Genomic DNA, 12,275 nt, shown 5'->3' on the forward strand with positions numbered 1-12,275 from the left:
CTATTTAACACCAGTGGTTTTTGAGCATTTCTAAGTTTTTATTCCAGCATCTGTGTTGCAGCAACAAGTGGACTTGTCTGGAAAAGCATGTTCAGCAGCTTCAAAGCAATTTATTCAGAGGCATAGCGCTACAGGAGGCTAGAAATCTTATGTGTCTACAGGGCCTTCCTCTGCATTGAATTTAACTGGATAGGAGAAGCCAGTAGCTCTGGTTCATTCCATTCTTCCTGAGAAATAACCTGTGTTCCTATATACCAGGCCAGAAGGCAACCCTATAGCTAATAATTAATATTCAGGATCCTTTTTTATTGTTTCAGCTCTTTGATGTCCTGTAATTCATTGTCTTCTTTGTGAAATACTTTTTTTTGTACCCTTTATTCAAACAAAGCAATTCCCCTGACCTTACATTATCCTTTTGCCAAACTCAAATCAAACTTAAAAAGAACAAGTACATATGTTCGCTTTCTTTTGTATTTCCTTCCTGCCTAATTTTTACACATGAGAGCCCTTAATGCATTTCTTCTACCAAATTGAGTGGTTTTGGTCTTTTGGTTTTTTACATGCCCTATGAGATTAACGTTTGAGGAATATATATGAATATATACACCGCTCAATGAAATTAAAGGAACACTTTTTAATCAGAGTATAGCATCAAGTCAATTAAACTTAGAAAAGGAGTTGTTAATCAGTTTTCAGCTGCTTTGGTGTTAATGAAATTAACAGGTGCACTAGATGGGCAACAATGAGATGACCCCCAAAACAGGAATGGTTTTACGGGTGGAGGCCACTGACATGTTTTTCCTTACTCATCTTTTCTGACTGTTTTTCACTAGTTTTGCATTTGGCTAGGGTCAGTGTCACTACTGGTAGCATGAGGCAATACCTGGACCTTACAGAGGTTGCACAGGCAGTCCAGCTCCTCCAGGATGGCACATCAGTACGTGCCATTGCCAGACGGTTTGCTGTGTCTCCCAGCACAGTCTCAAGAGCACGGAGGAGATTCCAGGAGACAGGCAGTTACTCTAGGAAAGGTGGACAGGGAGTAGAAGGTCCTTAACCCATCAGCAGGACTGGTATCTGCTCCTTTGTGCAAGAAGGAACAGGATGAGCACTGCCAGAGCCCTTCAAAATTACCTCTAGCAGGCCACTGGTGTGAATGTCTCTGACCACACAATCAGAAACAGACTTCATGAGGGTGGCCTGAGGGCCTGACGTTCTCTAGTAGGCCCTGTGCTCACTGCCCGGTACCATAGAGATGGGAGCTGGTTCACCCTCAGCATATGTGACAGACGTGAAAGGGTCTGGAAAAGCCGTGGAGAACATTATGCTGCCTATAACATCATTCAGCATGACCGTTTTGGTGGTGGGTCAGTGATGGTCTTGGGAGGCATATCCATGGAGGGACGCACAGACCTCTATAGGCTGGACAATGGCACCCTGACTGCCATTCGGTATCGGGATGAAATCCTTGGATCCATTGTCAGACCCTATGCTGGTACAGTGGGTCCTGGGTTCTTCCTGGTGCATGACAATGCCCTGCCTCATGTGGTGAGAGTATGCAGGCAGTTCCTGGAGGATGAAGAAATTGATACCGCTGAATGGCCCCCACGCTCACCTGACCTGATTCCAATAGAACACCTCTGGGATATCATGTAATGTTTCGGTCCATCCGACGCCACCAGGTTGTACCTCAGACTGACCAGGAGCTCATTGATGCCTTGGTCCAGATCTAGAAGGAAATACACCAGGACACCATCCGTCGTCTCATTAGGAGCATGCACCGACGTTGTCAGGCATGCATACAAGCACATGGGGCCATACAAACTACTGAGTAGCATTTTGAGTTGTTGCAATGAAATTTCAGCAAAATAATTATTGTGCTTTTTCATTTTTTCACTTTGATTTTCGGGGTGTCTTTGAATTCAGTCCTCTGTAGGTTGATAATTTTCATTTCCATCAAACGATGGGGCATCCTTGTGTTCCTAACACATTACCCAGTCCATATCAGTATAGATATTCAGCATGATATTTTTCCCCATTGAGATCTGATGGTTTCAAAGCGTTCCTTTACTTTTTTTGAGCAGCGCATTATCAGAAAAAAAATTGAATGCAGTATTACTATATATATATATATATATATATATATATATATATATATATAGATATATATATATATATATATATATATAATTACCTAAATGAAATAACAAGTGGTGCAAGCATTGTTTAAAATATCCTAATAGTTTAGGTCAGTTTATTAAAATGATAAATATGTTGTTTACAAGAGGATGGTATCCCTATTATATACTGTAGATGTATTTATAAGCCTTGTACATATATCTAGCGAAGCAGGATATATAAGTTATAATTGTTTAATGCACGAGGTAACTACTTTCAGAAGCAAAACAAGGGTTCGTTTACACTTGCTTCGACTTCAACACATATTAAAGCACGTACAGCTTCAACATGATTTTTTATGTGTTTTTGATACTTATGGGCAGCACAGTGGCTAAATGGTTAGCACTTGCGCCTGGCAGTACTGGGGTCGTTGGTTCAAATCCCAACCACGACACCACCTGCCTGGAGTTTGCATGTTCTCCCTTTGACTGCGTGGGTTTCCTTCGGGTACTCCGGTTTCCTCCCACACTCCAAAGACATGCTGGTAGGTTAATTGGCTCTTGTCTAAAATTGGCCCTAATACGTGTGTGTATGAATGTAGGTTAGGGACCTTAGATTGTACACCCCTTGAGAGCAGGGACTGATGTGAATGTACAATATATATGTAAAGCGCTGCGTACATTGATGGTACTATATAAGTACCTGTAATAAATAATCACATCACTAACGAAGTTGTATTCTGTCATATGAGAATTTTCAGAACTTTAGTAACCTCTTAATTTTCGATATGAGATAAGCATGCAAAAAAAAAAAAATGCCGATAATTTGTCTGATATTCTCATTGTGTGCAAGGTTTAGGCTCCGAGGAGTGATTGGGGCATTGCTTGTCAGTTATTATGCCCATGCCAATGGTATGGTAGGCTCCAATGTAGACTGTGGCACCCCATCTATGTCAGATCGTCATTTGATACCTGAAATAAATAAATAAATACTTCTTTGATGATTCTTTTGTGGTGTTTCGATGATGCTTTGGTTGTGCTTTTTTGAAGCTTTACTGAAGCTTGGCAGATGCTCTGTGTGTGTTGATATCTCATACCTGCAATACCCCCAAAAGAAAGCGAAGCTAAAACTGAATAAAAGCCTCTTAAAAGCTGTAAGTGGCTTTGCCATAGATTTCTATGGGGGCTTTGAAGATGATTTGAAGCACCACTAAAGCGACATGGGGTATTATTTTTGAAGAAAAGCAAACACAACATATAAACAAGACTGTAGGCTATTTTATGTAGTGACAGGTGCTTTGACTGGTTTTCAGACTACTTTAAAAAAGCATGTCCAATGCCATGTTTTGAAGCTAGTGTAAACAAGCCCCAATAGGTGTGCTGAACACCTTTGTGTTTTTTGTGCTGGACATAACACTCATACATGCCCCTGTCAACCCCTCCCACACACATACACACACACTGTGCTATTGTATTCTGACAGCGGGGACTCCTCCACTGTAAATGTACACTGATCATCTCTGCAGCCACTGAAAGTTTTCCGACAGTCCAGTTCGACAGAAGTTGATCAACCGATTGACTTCAAGGATCGAAATTCGGCCAGTCCCTACTACTGAATTTCGATCCGTGTGTACTCACCTTTAGTTTTTAGTGACCAGACTATACTGTTAGGCTTATACATATTACAACACCAGTCGCCTCACTGCCTCCTGAGAGGCCATCACATTTTTCACCAATGAGGATGCCAGTAGCATGGGAATCCAGATAAAAGGTACCTAGAAAATATTTTTTAATAATTAAAATTTAAATTAAAATACAATCCACATTATAAAATTGCACTGGGCACCCTGCGGATAATTTTACTGTCCAGACTTCTGCTATAAAGCTTTGCATTTGAAGGTGTTCTATAATATGAATATACCAGAAGGCTTGTTGCTGCCATGGGGAACTTACAAGAATAAGATTCTTGGCTGACATAAAGCACTGTTCAAGGCAAAACTGTAGATTTTTTGCCAAAATTATATTAGCACTATGAGCCTGCATTCAACTTGTAGTACATTGCTGCCATTGTTGAGTGGAAATGTTTGTTTTGCGTTATGCCAACTCAAATAACTGCTGGTTGATATTCCATTGTAATCTTTATCTTTGATGTTTTATTTACTCTTTATTAAACAGTTCTGTTTGTTTTTAACATTCCATGTCACAAGATTGTGGTAGTCCAGCTGATCTGAGGTAGCGTCTAGTTTAAATTGCACCTATTGTCAAATGTTAACTAAATCTATGTAAACAGTTTTACTAGGATGGATAAATACAGAGGAGTAAAGGTTGGTACACACATTCGGGCTGAACAAAAAAAAAACAGAGAGATCGCTGTACTAACTATGCCATGTTGGTGCAGTGATCTCTCCCGCTGTGCCTGCCAGAACACACCAATGATCGGTTGCTGGTTTTCTAGCATGTGAGTTCGACAAAAGGTTCTTTGACTGGCTTCTGTTGGAAGGACAGCTGTACACATGGTCTGAATGGTCGCTTCCTGCTGAACAGGCCGATATTCGGACCGCGTGTACCCAGGTTAAAGGTGGCCATAGATGGGATATTTCAGCAGGGACCAGCTGAATTTCGTTCAGTGTGTGGCCATCCATGTTCAACTTCTGACTAATTAACATTGTTGATTAACAGCTGTAGCCACTGATCAGTGTATTCTGACAGCACTAAGTACTGCTCTAAGAATACAATGTTCCTTTGTGTGGATGGTGGAATCTGTTCGGTTTTTTTTGTATAATCCCCAACTGAACAAAAAAAAGCTAATCTATGGCCAGCTATATAGAAGGGGTGAACTGCTTGTTTCTCCTGGAGAAAATGCGACCTCAGATCTCTTCAGTGCTGGTTACCTGGCTAATTTTTTTAGTCGCATGATCTCTGCCAAAGGGGAGGAGCAGTCAGTCTAAACTCTGGTACTGCCTTTTAGCAGTGATCATGTGACCAAATTCTTTTCGATCTTGGCTATAACAGAGAAAACTTGTCCTTTATGTGTTGTTTAAGAATTTAGATTGTAAATGTAAAGATCTCAATTGAACATATGTGTGTTACTTTGCAGTCACAATCAAGCTTGTGGTTTCTGCTGGGGGCAGTGCTGAAACCACCTTACCAAAAAACGAAGTCCAGCTGAATGCATTTGTTGTTCCAGAACCTCCTGAAGGTAATTTCAGTGTGTATGTGTGTATGTATGTATGTATGTATGTACTGTATATGTAGACATATGCAGCATATGATTGTTTCCTCATGAGACAAGCTGTTGCTTGGAGTGTCCGATGAGTACTTCTTTATTATTATTATTATTATACATGATTTATATAGCACCAACAGTTTGCTCATTGCTTTACAATATATAATGGGAGACCATACAGCAACAATACAGTTCAATACAAGAGGGTTCGGAGGGCCCTGCTCCTTGGAGCTTACAATCTAAGAGGGAGGGGCTAGTGGTACAAAAGGTAATAACTGTGGGGGATGGACTGTATTATTATTCTTTACCTTCTTCTTTGGCTCAAATATGCATATTTAGCTACTGTGTGTCCAGCCAAAAATATTCAAAGCTATTTTAAGGTGTTTCTTTTTCTGGTGCTTCAACTTTCTGTTGTTTTGTGACATTTTAAGGATCCATTTACACCTGATCACATGTGCACACAGGGTTTTGTGCTATGCATTGAGGCACACTGCAGTGTGGCCAGTTGGGCATTCTATTCAAAATAAATGGATTGTAACACACCTCAATGCAGGAAAATTTAAGGCTTGCCGCATTTGTTTTTGCAGTGCACTACAAGGCATATCATTGTGAATGGTTGTGGTGCGTTGCTGAGAAGCACAGGTGCCTTCCTATAGTTAATTGCCATTCTATTTACTTTGACATATGCATGCTACATTGTCATGTATTGCGGTAAGCCACTTACTTTACTGCATGTGGCTGCAATGCACTTTTGCGAATGAGCCCTTAGGCTAATGGTGTTGAGTTCTATCATCTCTGAGCTTGTGCTTCAATGGGTGATGGGGCCCAGATCTCATTCACATGAGCTACTTCAAATTTGAATTTAGTAATCTGTATTGAAGATATTTTGGCAGTTAAATTTTGTCTGTATGTCTAACTGCTATCTTATACAGAATCTGTATGAAATTTCAGATTGCCTGTAATGTGCCATGCAGTAAAGCTTGCTTGACTAACATTGCTGACTACTCCTCTCCCAGTCCTACTGTGCTGTTCAGTTGCTTTTTTAAATTAACACATCCCTAGATTTAATGGTCTTTTTGTGTTTGCGGGGAGCTGTGCCTCAACATACTCCAGTATTTCTAAAATCTGTTGCATGTTGACCCCTTCCCTCATGTATGACACCTGAACTCCAGGAATTCAGCCACTTTGTAATATGTGCAGGCATACTAGTGGTTAAGTCAGTCCCTGGATTTATCTACTTCATATAGATCTGACAGTTTTATGGTAGCTTGGGAGTACATTTTCCTGGGCCTCCCCTCTGCTGCCAATTCACAGAAGGCTTTGTGTTCTGTGAATAGGTTTACATAACACAAAACGCTCTGTGATAGGGCAGGAGGGGGCACAATAGCTTTCCCTAGGATACGGTCCAGCATCAGAGCTCAGGTAGTAGAGGATAGATTTACTGCTTGGGCTCCATAAAACTGTCAATTGTAAATAAGAGATAAGACTGGGAAGGAACATGCACCTAGTTCAGGGGTAGGCAAGCTGCGGCTCTCCAGCTGTTGCAGAACTACAAGTTCCATCATGCCTCTGCAAGTCATAGCTGTAACTGTCAGTTTTGTAATGTTGCAATGCCTCATGGGAAATGTAGTTCCACAACAGCTAGAGAGCCACAGGTTGTCTACCCCTGACCTAGTTGAACTTCTCATAGGAATTCATAGTAAGCCAGCATATATTACAAAGTGTCTAAATTCCTGGAATTCAGCTTTAAATAGTGAGAATTCAATCACACACAGGGAAATTTAATAAAATACTAACAATGCTTTCCAGGCGGTATGACCCCTTTTTAAAATAACCTGCGCCAGAATCAAAAATCCCTGCAACCAGTTTGGTGGCTTTCCCAAGATGTGAAGGTAGATTCAGGTAGCTCCTCGTAGTGCTACTTTTACAAAGTGTCATTATGGCTGCACTACATTCAAATCGAATTACTTCCAGTTTGTAGATAACAATTGGAGATAACAAAACTGGAGGTAATTAAAGTGGAAGTAAAAGCAAATCCTAACTAACTCTAAACCTACTCTCAGCCACATTCTAAGCCTAATCTATCTAGCCTTATAAAGAAAAAATCAATATACTGACCTGTTCTGCAGTCACTCTGGTCTAGTCCCACGCTGAGCTGTCAGCTGCAGCTTAAGCGCATAGGAGTGTGCAGGAGAGGCAGCCAACAATGGAAGCCCCATAGTAACTTGGTAAGTGGGTGACGTCACTTCTCAGGCATTTCTCAGCTGTTGTCGGCTGTTACCAGCACACAGAGGGCGCTGCTGGAGACCGGACCGGAGCAGCTGCAGAACAGGTAAGTATAGTGGGTTTTCTTTACAGGGCTGGATAGATTTGGCTTAGAGTAGGTTTAGAGTTAGGTTTTGCCTTTACTCCCATTTTAAGACCAACTCTTAAGCTGACTGTAGATTAATTGAAATTTGACCGGTTCAGCAGGAACTGAGCTGCTGATCAGTGTATTCTAACAGCGGCAAGTCCCCCACTGTCAGTACAATGTCTTCGCAGGCAGAATTCCTCTATCCACCTTGGTTGTTTTTTGGGGGTTTTTTTCATTCTACAGTGGCCAAGTTGGCGTGCAGAGACAGAGCATATGGCTCTGTATGCTGCTGTGCCAGTGGTTGTTCAGGACATTGTCAGCGTCACAGCCAATAAGCTGCTAGTGACCAGTGATGTGGGCAGAGTCTGATGAAGCTGAGAGTCTAATTCCGCAACAAGTCTTGTTATACCTTGTGATTAATAGCAGGTAGTGGCCGGATCCCATGGGCAATAGCAGGCTGCTTACTGGCTAAGGCATTTACCAACTGTCTGCTGTCAGTCACAAGGAGAGTGGACCTGATAGGGAATTCCCATCAGGATCCACTCACCCAGCCACAAAACTCCTTGGTCTGTGTGACAGCTGCATTGGCAGGAGGGAGCTCAACTGCACTGAGGATCTGTCTCAATGATTTTGAATATGCTAGTACTGAAAGTATGGTGGTCACCCCAGTCTGCCATACTTCGTAAAGTATTCAGACCCCCTTCACTTATTATATGGCAGCCTGATATTACAGTTGTTTAAATTAATTTATTTCTCATTAATGTACACTCAATACCCCATAACGACAAAGTTAAAACAGGATTTTAGAAATGTCTCATTTCAAATTTATTAATTTATTATTAATATAAATCCCGTATAAAATCATATAATAATAATAATTAAAAACAAGAAACGGAAATGTCACTTGTACTTAAGCATTCAGACTCTGCTTTGTTGAAGCACCTTTGGCAGCATTCTCTGCAATTGTTCTTTGCAAATCCTCTCAAGCTCAGTCAGGTTGGATAAGGACCATCAGACAGCCTTTTTTAGGTCTCTCCAAAGATGTTCAATAAGGTACCAGTCAAGGATCTGGCAGGGCCACTCTAGGACAGTCACAGAGTTGTCCCTAAGCCACTCCTGTGTTGTCTGTGTGCTTAGAATTGTTGTCATGTTAGAAGGTGAACCTTCAGTCCAGTCTGAGGTCCAGAGCGCTGAGAAACAGGTTTTCATTGAGTACTTTGCTTCATTCAACCATTCAACTTTCTCTCAAACCTGACCAGTCTCCCAGTCCCTGCTGATACCACCATGCTTCACTGTTGGGATGGTATTCGGCAGGTGATGAGCGGTGCCTGATTTCCTCCAGACATAACATTTAGTATTGAAGCCAAACAGTTCAATCTTGGTTTCATTAGACCAGAGAATCTTGTTCCTCACAGTCTGAGAGTCCTTCAGGTGCTTTTTTGCAAATTCGAAGCAGGCTTTCATGTGTTTAGGAGAGGTTTCTGTCTGTCCACTATGCCATAAATCCCAGATCAGTGGAGGGCTGCAGTGATGGTTGTCCTTCTGAAACTCTGTCCCATCTCCACACAGGATCTCTGGAGCTCAGTCAGAGTGACCATCGGGGTCTTGGTCACCTCTCTTACTAATGCCCCCCTGTAGCTGGCCAGCTAAGACCAGTCCTAGGTTGTTAATATGGTTCACATATATGTGTATACCAAACCTGCCAATAACCTTAGTACAGTATATATGTGCATATGTTAAAGCCAAAAGCAGAATCATTGCTGTAATTTATGTCTTTGATTGTTATATGACATTTATATATTCATTGTGTTAGCAGAAGCAGAAAAGGAAAATATGCCTTTAAGAGTTAGTATAAGGTGAGCCAATCACAGACAGCCTCACACTGTACAGAGCCTTAACCAATCCCAGCCAGTTTCACATCTATGCCTGTGTAAAACTCCCTGCTAGGATTTTCTAGAGACACATGCTCACCAGACAGAGGAGGAAACAGACAGTTCCAATCAGAAAAGCTTTATGGAGGCAGAGAAGGCCAAATAGGTATTTAATGCACTTGTGTGTTCCTCTATTGTTTGGCAGTGCAGGTGGATCTGTGTGTTGAAATTGTTGTGTGTGTTTACTTGTAGTTCCACCGAACTTATCGAATCGAATCGAACTTACAAATTTACCGAATCTAACAAATTTATCAAGCTATCAAATCAAACCACTGTAATATAAAGAAATAAGCTACTGTATGATAAATGAAACAAGCCATTGTAAGCAGTTATATGAAGAAGATTGAAGTTATTAAAGAAGTTAACTAAAGTATTCGGTGTGCTCTTTAAACCTACTCCATCCATAGAGCGGCATTGGAGGAATTACAGTGTAAAGTCAGTCTAATTAAACAAAGAAACAGCAATTGCATAATTTTTCTAATGCCACAGCGCACTAGGCACCAAAGGGTGCTGCGCCTGCCACCCCCCCCCCCCCCCCCCCTTGCTCAGTTTGGCCGGGCAACCAGCTCTTGGAAGAGTTGGTTGTACCAAACTTCTTCCATTTGAGAATTATGAAGGCCATTGTGCTCTTGGGAACCTTTAGTGCAACAGAAATTTTTATGTAGCCTACCCCAGTACTGTGCCTTGCAATAATACCGTATCTGAGCTCTGCAGGGAGTTCCTTTTCACCTCATGGCTTTTGCTCTGATACAGTATGCATTGTCAGCTGTGAGGCCTTTTTATAGGGAGGTGTGTGCCATTTCAAATCCTGTCCGGTCAGTTTAATTTACCCCAGGTGGACTACAATCAAGGTGTAGAAACATCTCGGCAATGATCAAGAGAAATGGGAGGCACCTGAGCTAAATTTCAAGTGTTGTTGCAAAGGGTCTGAATACTTAAACCAATGTGATATTTCAGTTTTTCCTTTTTCATAGAACATAAAATTCGGTTTTTCACTTTGTCATTATGGGGTGCTGAGTGTAAGTTGATGAGAAAAATTAATTTAAACAACTGTAGTATCAGGCTGAAACATAACAAAATTGAAAAAAGTGAAGGGGGTCTGAATACTTTATGAACGCACTGTATTTTGCAGCCTGTTTAGTCAAGTGCCAATTGATGCAGGTTAAACTCTGATGCAGTTAAAATGCATACAGTTCTTATTTGCCTTATTTGAGTGAGGTGTATCCAGACACTTAAATAACATACTATGTACTATATAAAATAATATCTACTTGGCCCATAATAGCATTTGACTTGTTCATAATGTTATTCCTTCAATCGTTCTGCTTGTGTGGTATTTTTCAATGAAATTTCTTGGATAGAAAGTTAGCTCTGTGCTTTTTTTCTCGAACACCAATTCTGATAAGCTCCTGAATGCTTAAAATACATATCCATGAAGTTTGTTCATCGGGTGTTTTTTCAGTACAAAAGAATCATAGTACAATTTGTTCCTTAGTTCTCCTTGATTTAATGGGATTTCTCTGATTTGATTGATAAATGCTACAGTTGCTTTTTTTTTTTTTTCCTTTTTTTTGGTTATACTGGTTCTACTAATATATTAACTGGATAAATTACATTTAGTTCATCTCCTTAACAGCAGTTCAAGGCATCTTTAAATTGTAGTAGCTAAAACTTGTTAACTGATATTGATTGTGGCCTAAGGGATTATGTAGAGGAGACTATACATTTTTCTTCTAAAGTAACATTTTGTAATATAGAACAAAAAAGGAAAAACTGGTTTCCTTTGCACGTGAAGGAATATAGTTGTAATGCAGGTATTTTGCAAGCAAAACTGTTTCTTGGTGTTCATGGTTATCTATACAACTGGAGAGGAAATGGTATTACCCTTTGTAATCAGCCAGGTTTCAGCTATCATTTTTTTCAGTGCAGGTCCAAAATTACATGACATGTTTTTAATCAAAAACAAAAACAACTAATCAGTTGCTATAGGCTAGAAGTTAACAAACCAGTAGTAGGTCAACCCTGAGTAGTATTTCTGGGGAGTTTGGAGGGCATTTTGCATCTTTCAGTAAAATTATCATAACTTTGTGGATATTACTAAGTATTCTAGATAATTGAAAACACATGGAAAATATTTATAGACAAGTACTGGTAATAAACTTTGCAAGTATGCACCTCATTGAACCTTTTCACAAACTTTTTGTGGGATTACGGGCCTAAATAAAAATAATTTTAATTGGGATTGTTATTATATGATTTATATGATCGTTACTACAAGAGTTTATCAGTTTGGCATATCTAAATCTTGCAATTTTTCACCAGTTAAATCTTGGATAAATTGCTCTCATTCTGTCAGATTAGATGGGGGTTGTTGCACAATAGCAATTTTCAAGGCTTCTCACATATTGTCATTTGGATTGATGAGGGCTGTTCTTTAAATTGGTTATTCAAAGACTTTACGATTTTAAGATTTAAACCATTCCATTGTAACTTTGTTCACAGACATTGTCCTGCATGAAGGTGAACCTTCACCTTTGTCTAAAGTGTCTTGCAGACTAAAACTTGTTTTCCTAGAATTGCATTGAATTTTGCTCCATCCATATTGCCTTAACCCTGACCAGTCTCATGGTCCATGCTGGTGAAAAACA

At 40.3% G+C, this 12,275-nt stretch overlaps 1 protein-coding gene across 1 annotated transcript in view; it reads left to right on the forward strand.

The window, feature by feature from the left end:
- The window catches only part of KIAA0319L (KIAA0319 like), a 154,321-nt gene that overhangs the window by 81,863 nt on the left and 60,183 nt on the right, over window positions 1-12,275 (forward strand). The window contains exon 6 of the mRNA XM_089686330.1: window positions 5,215-5,316. Within this exon, the coding sequence (XP_089542456.1) occupies window positions 5,215-5,316 (102 nt within the window). The remainder of the gene's footprint in view (window positions 1-5,214; window positions 5,317-12,275) is intronic.

This window comes from Staurois parvus, unplaced genomic scaffold, assembly GCF_062004578.1.
Source record: "Staurois parvus isolate SC_StPar_1 unplaced genomic scaffold, SC_StPar_1.0 ptg000394l, whole genome shotgun sequence".
NCBI classification, from domain to species: domain Eukaryota; kingdom Metazoa; phylum Chordata; class Amphibia; order Anura; family Ranidae; genus Staurois; species Staurois parvus.